General features: G+C 37.2%; 1 protein-coding gene across 1 annotated transcript; it reads right to left on the reverse strand.

Annotated features, from left to right (window-relative positions):
- Positions 1–2422: 2422 nt before the first annotated feature.
- Positions 2423–7883, reverse strand: LOC110872705 (protein yippee-like). Its single transcript, XM_022121567.2, has 5 exons — positions 7708–7883; positions 7428–7471; positions 3069–3177; positions 2762–2817; positions 2423–2683 (listed from the first exon to the last, which is right to left on the reverse strand). Exons 1-5 carry the CDS (start codon positions 7801–7803, stop codon positions 2596–2598), a joined length of 393 nt encoding a protein of 130 aa, XP_021977259.1. The 5' UTR covers positions 7804–7883; the 3' UTR covers positions 2423–2595.
- Positions 7884–8732: the final 849 nt, after the last annotated feature.

The following is an 8732-nucleotide window of genomic DNA, read 5'->3' on the forward strand; positions in this document are numbered from 1 at the left end:
GTATGCATTTAGGAATCAAGCAACGGGGTCCTTAATTCAATCCATTCAATCAAATTGAAGGTATGAATTCCATTACATTGTTTTTTTTCTATGTTTGAATTCCTTTAATTGTTATTCATTGTCAATTGTGAAGCCTACTTTGAATTCATTTCAACGACATGTAAATACCTTTGTGATATATAATTGTTTATGTTTCATGATAATTATTAAATTTGCAAGTTAATTAAGCTTCATGGATTGTTTATGTTTCATAATAATGTCTAATATCCATAAATTGCTATTTGCATTGATTCTGTTTCGAACTATCCAAGTATAAACAACAATAGAACGACACCGAATTAAATTTGTTGAAAGCAAGATAAATTCGTGAGATATTGCTAACTATATGATACGATCGATTTGTTTTCTTTGTATCTAATGATCAGTTGTTGTTGTCTATTGAATTAGTATAAAAGCATGTGATGCACCTCGTCTACGCAGGCTTGGGATGATGAATTCAGCACACTACGAGCATGAAAGAATTAAGCACAGTAAGTTAATGATAAAAAAGCGAATGTGAATGATGTTTTTGCTGTGAATGAGTTAAGTAGGTTATAAAAAAATCATATCTCAAATAGGCTGTTTATACCAACCCATAACCTAGAGCCAAAGGTCCGAAACAAAAAAACCTATCTTTTACATCTTTAATAAATCGGTCTAGTTGTTTGATCTCGGTTTTTACCCAGTTTTTGGACCGACCCAACTCGACCCGATTATAGTATAAATATTGGAACCGATTTTTAACCATACTAGATTCGGTTCGGTCCAGTTTGGGTGTCTTTTGGGGTCGATTATGGGTTAATATCGGTCCGGACCTATGGAGAGTGCTAAACTTTTCCCCTAGTCAATTATCTCATGCCATGTCAACTCTCCTCATTACACCTCATTTTGCACTTAATCACTAGAGATGCTCCCCACATGGGGAGTCCTTTTTTTATATTTTTTATTTCTAGAAATTATGCATTAAAAATAAATAAAACATACATTAAACAAAATAAAGTGACATTTAGTTAAAAAACACATTACATAAAATTAAACTAGGAAAATTAAAACACAAACCATAAAACTAAAAATTTAGAAAGGGCATGGCCAATTATATTTTTTTCACGATCTCCCGTTATCGGGCTAGAATAAATGGCAAGATCTCGGGTGAAGCATGGTCGTGTGGCTTAGTAAATGTCTCCATATCCCGATCATACAAAAGTTGTCGCACCGCTTCGCGTTGTTCCACCACTAACGCTATGGTGTCTTGCTCACATTTCTTTTTTATATTTGACAACTCTATCGCCGGGTGCGACCATTGTTGGACCATGTGGGTGTGAAAATAATTGTGTCGGAAAATTAAGTTGGGGTTGGATGCATCCCCTTTGGGTTTGAACCCGATCCTCGGCTAGCGAAACCTTTTTTCTTGGCTTCACCTTTGTTTTGTTTATCCATAGTGTGTAGAAATGTAGGATTGTAGTGAGAGTGGTGTGAGAAGATTGAAATGTGAGTTTTAAATAAAAGAAAACACTTTTTTTTTTAATTTGGCAACGGTCCAATTTTAACGGCTATAATTTGAAACGGTCCATAATATTCATCAGTGACTACACATCGTTTAAACCCTTTACCAAAATCCCAGGGTTGCCGGCAGCGGTATGCCCGCGCGTCAAACCCCCTTCCCCACATCACTCACCGAACCCGCCCCTTCCACCCTTAAAAATTATCACCCAAACGGTAGGTATGCTTTAAGTGGATTTCTTTTTTTGGAAATTCCAAAATTTTAAAAGATGTCATGCTGTATAATAATTTCGTACTCGAGTTATAATTTTTTCAAAAGCTGGTTAGAGATAAATAAATGTGTTTTTTTCGGTGTAAAAACCGATTGCTACTATTTGTTACTTCAGAGAGTACTTAATGTCTGTAAAAATGCCAGTCCCTCCGTCTTTCTAACTAACATGTTTAGGGAGTTTGGTGAATTTTCTCCCAAAATACAATGAAACTACATGCCTGTAACTTTGCATGTAGAGATGACAACCCGAATTACTAGTGAGTGATGCATGGATTTATGGTTGCTAGCCACTTATGTCCATCGCCACAGTCATGGCGCGCGCTTGAGCCCCCGCCCCTTCCTTTACGCTCTTGCGCTTTGACCCTTCTAACAACATACTTGAAAATTTTCTTTCTTTTTAATTTCCGTTAAAGAGTGATTAAAATTTTCAAAATCACCCAGGTTTTAACTAAAAAAAGAAAGTTCATAATAATCCAAGTATTGTAGATTTCAGTAGTATTAACCTCAACTTATCCAACTACATCTGGCATCAAAGGCTAGGGCACCCTATATCATATTATTCAAGTTTTAAAAGCAAACTATTATTTAAAATTGTTTAAAATCAGTTTAAAATATCAGCAAACATCATCTCAATCTCCAGAGACCACTTTTTTTTTCCAGAAATCAAATTTGTGTTTCATTCACAAGGAAAGCAACAATCCATTACCGACAACATTAGAACGAAAAAGGGTGGGAGAATTTACAATTTACAATTTTCATTTCACTTTTCAAATGTAGATTAATCATCAAACTTGATCTTCTTCACCTCCACTAATGATTTGTGTTTCGTGACGGACCCAGTAATTGCTTCCATCTGGCCCCGAAACCTTATACCTGCATCCCTCAAATTATCTTTAAGCTCATGTAAACTTCATAAAAAACATATCTTTAATTCTTTAATCACAAACTAACCGCTCCAGGACAGATTTTCCCTCCTTGTACTTTTGGTCCTCTTCATGTGCGGTTTCCTGAAAGCCACAAATCAAACTTCAAACTTCTTACAGACCTCGGTTTAAAAACGCTCGAGGCACTCCGTCGCATTTAGAACCCGAAAGCCGCGGGTGAGGTGAGAGCTTCATGTATGCAAGGCGTTCATTTACGGGTCCCGTTTTGAGTTAAATTTAAAAGCGCACATCTTATTGCTTGACAAACCATATAAATGTTACCAGTAAAATGAAAATGTTTAAATGGTGAAAACACGAAGCTTTTGAGATCTTACATATGTCCATCCGACAATTGATCCACATTTAACGCAGAAAATGTCAGCAACTGTGTGTAATCCCGTCATCATCAGTCTATCTTCCTTCACTCCAACTGTAACGTTTGCTCTGTAAAACATGAGAATGTTGTCAAGTGCGGCGACATTAAGACTACTACAGGGACCCACAACACGGAAATCGCCATAAGATAAAAGTCAAATGGATAAAACGATCATTGAATCACATGCCTATAGTTTATAAACAACTTATTTCACTCTTAAGGGTAAAACGTGTAATTTTGAATCATACAAGAAATTGTTGTGAACGAGACATTACTTTTGCAAATACTAATTGCACTACCTCATTCACAAAACTGTGATCATCAGATTGTTCTAAAAGAGGGGGTCATTACTCATTACTATCAAGTATCAACCAGAAACCATGTAGGCACCCGAAAGGCGTCATTGAGAAAATGACACAAGAATTAAGAGAGGCTGGGGTAATTCAAAATGGCAAGAGCCCATTTGATGCACCTGTACTGTTGGACGGGAAGACAGTCAATGGTGTATGTGCATTGACTATAGGAAGTTCAATGAATATTCCGAATTCCCTTGGTAGAAGAGTTATTGGATGATCCATTCGATGCTACTGTATGTCTGTATCCCCAAAACTTGACTTATGTTCGGGTTACCATAATACTAATGAACGAAATTTAGAAAACCCTTTTAAGGAAATTTGTTTTGGTGTTCTTTGATGATAATATGATATACTCATCTATAGTAAGAACATCCAACAACATGTCTCCCATTTGCAAGAAGTTGGGGCTTTATTAAGAAAGAATCAGTATTCAGTTATCTGCTAAAAGGTCTAAGTGATGTTTTCGAAGAACTAAAGTTGACTAGTTGAGTACTCATACATGTCATATTGGCTCGGGGAGTTCCAACTGATCGTACAATAATAGATGTTGTTGTTAAATGGCCAAGTCCAATGTATGTAAGCAGTTAAGGGGATTTCTTGGTTAACCGGGTACTATAGAAGATATATTCACGAGTGTGGTATTTTGGCTAAAGAAAGATGCTTTTCAGTTGTCCACATTAGCCCTGCATGCATTTGAAATATTAAAGACAGCCTTAACTTCGACGCCAGTTTTGGCAAGTGGCACTACCCAACTTTCAAAACAGTGTAGACTGATGCTTGAGCTATGGATATAGGAGATTAAGAGCCGTCTTGATGCAGGGTAATCATCCCACTGCATTTATCGGTAAGGCTTTTTTTCTGGACTTATGTGTTATAACTATGAAATAACCTATAAACAAGGGAGGAAACAGAAAGCACAAACTTAGGACAGGATGAAACCTATGCAGTTAATTTCTGTGATATATCGGTCCCCTAGTAAAATATCGGTCAAATTTTGGTCAGAATATCGGTACCGATATTAATATCGGTACCGATATTATCGGCGATCTATGTAGTTAATATCCCGATATATCAACCGATATATCAGTGGTATATCGGTTATCGGTCCCCTGCCGAGATATCGGTACAAAATATAGGTCAGAATATTGGTATCGATAATATCAGCGATATTGGACCGAGATTTAACCAATATATCACCGATTTTACCGATATCAGTACCTTTCTTCTTAGTTCTACTATCTGTCTTTTTTCTTATTGTTTCTATTAGTGTTTTAAGTCTTAATTGTTTGTTGTTATTGTTAAATGTTAGTTTTTTAAGTCTTAGTAAGTTCCTACTTACTACAATTGTTAATGTTTTGCAAGTTGTAAAAGGTTAATTTGTTAATGGTAGGAGAGTATACGAATTGTTAGTGTTAAATTACTATATATATAAATTTAGCATGATATTAAAATTACCGATATCCCACCGATATCCTACTGCGATAACCGATATCTCAAATATCGGTCCTTGACCGATATCCGATATTTTACCGCATTAACTACTTAGTCGGCGATATTGACCGATATAACCGATATATCACTGAATTATTGGTGTTGAATTGCTATATACATAAATTCTGCGTTATATTAAAATTACGATATCCCACAGATATCTCACCGAGATAACCTATATCTCAAATATCGGTCCTTGACCGATATCCGATATTTTACCGCATTAACTGCATAGGATGAAACTTTAAGGCAAGACATTATCACCTTGTGTCATGACACAGCCACGGGAGGTCATTTAGCCACACAAGGTACCTTGCAAAGGACTAAAAGCTTGTTCTATTGGAAAGGTCAAGCTAAGGCAGTGAGACAAATTGTTAGGAGCTGTGATGTTTGCCAGAGAAACCAGAGTGAAACAGTTACTTCACCGGGGTTGTTTGAACCCATTACCAACTCCAAAGTTTATTTTTACCGACATTGCTATGAATTTAATTAATGGGTGAGGTTAGCTAAGTCCAATGGCTGAGACACCAATTTTGTCATAATTAATAGGATTTCAAAATATGTCGCCATTTTCAGAAGTTTGTGGATCATGTGTATAAACGGCATGGATGGCCGCCTCAACTACTACATCAGACCAAGACACAGCGTTCCTAAGTAGCTAGGAAAGAATTTATGAAGCTACCGGGAATTTCTCTGCAGATGTTCACAGCATACCATCCACAAACGGATAGCCACAACACCCACAATGAAGGCGTTTGTGCCATGGAAGGATAAACCAATCACGAAGGCCACTTGAGAAGCATCAGAAGATTTCCAACTTCATTTTCCTAACTTTTAAAGCCAAATATTGTATTTTTTATTTGGGCCATTGTTATCGTCGTAGTCTTGGTTTTAAAAAGCGAGAGGCGCACAAAAGCGACAAGGTCTAAAATTGAGGCGCAAAGCGCAAAAGCGGTGGGCTTTTCGTACCCGAGGCGCAAGATGTTTATATAATTTTTTTTATATATCCCATACATATCCCATAGGTTTTTAGCTTCCTTTAACCAAAATATAGCTATAAATAAGGCTTTTATACCATTTTACTTACATGTACAAGTCAAAAAACCCAAGATACAACATTTTTATGCAGTAAAACGCCTCAGGTACATGAGGCGCGCGCCTCAAGCCAAAAAGCCCCCAAAAAAGCCACCGCTTTTGCGCTGCGCTTCATGTAATTACACAAGGCACTGAGCGAAAAAGCCCCAGAGGGTGCGCCTTAGTGCGCCTCGCACCTAGGCGCGCCTCAGGCACGCTTTTTTAAACCAAGGTCGTAGTTTTATTAGTCGGATTTAGAACAATCATTCTTGTAAAAGCTCAAAGTAGAGGACTAGTTTGATAACAAGTTCTATCTAACTACCATAACGAAGTCGTTAGTTAGTCGTTAATTTTTGTAAGGGAACTACTTAAGCTGAATCCTTCAATCAATAATACTTACGAATGTCGGAATGTGTACTTCCGGTAACATAGAAAGACATGTTCAATAGTTTCTAACTCTTATAATTCACAAGAAATGCAAAGTGGCAATCACATAGTCAACAGGGCCGGCCCTAGGGGTGGGCGAGCCGCACTCCCGGCCGAGGCCCGTATTCCCCGAGGGCACTAAATTGAAAAATAATGTGTATATATATTTTTTTATATATTCGTTTTGAGTTGGATTTTTAACATACTATCCGGCTTAGCCTAATGGTTCTTGTGCAGCTCTTTAATGTAATGTGGTCAGGTTCGATTCCCGCTGTCTTCTTTACGTTGTCTAAATGCCCCTTTTGTGATTCTGTTTTGTGTTTTTATCATTATTCCTTTGATAATTAATGCAAAACCAGAACATCTCAAGACTATCATTCATTGTAGTGCCTTTTTTAACTGAATAATAACATATGGTTGGTATTTACTTACAATCCACTTTAAAATAAAAAGAATGAACTTCGAAGATTTCTCATGTGTTTTTTTTTTTTTTTTTTTTTTTTTTTTCTGAAAATAAACTCAAAACATCTAAAAAGTTATTGGCAATGAAACTATTTTTTTTAAATGAAACTCAAAATTGTTCAATGTAAGTTTTTTGTTGAAAATGAAACTCAAAACATTTAAAACTTTTTGTTGAAGGAATTCTCATCGTTGATAGTTCTTTGCATTTGTTAATTTTGTTTTTTATTAATATAATTTTGGCCCAATATATACAAACTTAAAATCTAAAAAAATATTAGCAATATTAATCTTTAAAGCCTAGCCTAAATGTAAAATACAGGATATTGATCCATTAACCTAATAAACAATACAAAATTTGAAAAAATAGTTTATATAATTTAATTTGTTAGGTCTAAGGGCCTTTTTTTCGTCTAGTAGGTACTTGAATCTCAGGACCGGCCCTAATAGTCAACAAATCATTCAAAATTAATAAACCGAAAACAAACGACATTAACGCATCAGAAACTTACACTTTACTGAACAGATAAGCCTTCCCATGCCTGCAATGAAAGGACTAAACAATAAAACAAACAAAACATCAATAAACTCCAGTCAGCAAACTTCTCAAAGAAACATCTATAAATTGCCCTAGAAATACTCCTACTAAGAAAGTAACACACACTTTAATCCAATAATCAATCAAATAATAAGAATAATAAGAATCGAATGAAGAACAAATCAACATAATCCGAAACAGTTTTAGGTCAAATGAAGAAGAATCGAATATTGCATAATGACAACAAGTTTTACCTTGGAAACGACGTCGTCGCAGAGAGCAAGATGAGTTTTGCAGTGTTTACAACTGTAACTCTTCCCCTCTAACGTTACTAGAAACAATCGCCCCATTTTTTGATTGATGTGAAGAATATTGGGGAAGAATGACGATGATTTTGAACCAGTAACTTTTTTGCTACGTCATCGTTTTGTTAGACACGTTTAAAGTGTCGAAAGTACAACTTAAGTTGCAGAGAGTACAAAGGGGTAGATACTAATTACTTTTAGTACAACTTGTACTGCAGAGGGTACAAATGCTCAGACAACAAATGGTCCAAACCGGTTTGAACTTTGAACTAAGACCATGGGTGTGGTTTGGGTAGTCCCTTTGGGGACTATCCGCCACATAGGCGTCACGTCACATTGGTGGAGGATCATCCCTTTGGGGACTACCCAATTTAATTAAAAAACCGATATATAATAAAGGAGAGAGAGGGGGGCCCACCAAATTACAAATCAGCCAACCACCAAGCTCGTCGCTTCCGTCTTCCAGATGTCGCTTGCGACGTGACGACCCCAGAGGGGGCGGTGTGGGACGAGGGGGACGACCAGGCGACGGTGGGGAACAATCCCCACACCGTTCGGTCTAATAAACCCACCGACGACAACTGGTTTGGTTTGAACCGAAACTGACATGCTCTATAGCGGTAAGTAGGGATGAGCATATCGGTATCCGATACCGAACCGATACCGATACCGCCTAATACCGATCCCGAATTTCACTCAAACTAGGTACCGATACCGAAACATGTCGGTTAGGTATCGGTACGGTACGGTATCGGTATTATACCGTATTTTGAGGGTCGGTATCGGTATAATACCGATACCGTACCGTACCGATACCGAAAACACCAAAAAGTGGATACCGATCGGGATCGGGATCGGTACGGGATCGGTACGGGATCGGTATGGGATCGGTATTCGGTGGCATATGCTCATCCCTAGCGGTAAGGTCTACAATCTAATGTTTAAGGGTGTTTGTTATTTGAACCGGATTCGAA

This window comes from Helianthus annuus, chromosome 8 (assembly GCF_002127325.2).
Source record: "Helianthus annuus cultivar XRQ/B chromosome 8, HanXRQr2.0-SUNRISE, whole genome shotgun sequence".
In the NCBI taxonomy this organism is placed as follows: domain Eukaryota; kingdom Viridiplantae; phylum Streptophyta; class Magnoliopsida; order Asterales; family Asteraceae; genus Helianthus; species Helianthus annuus.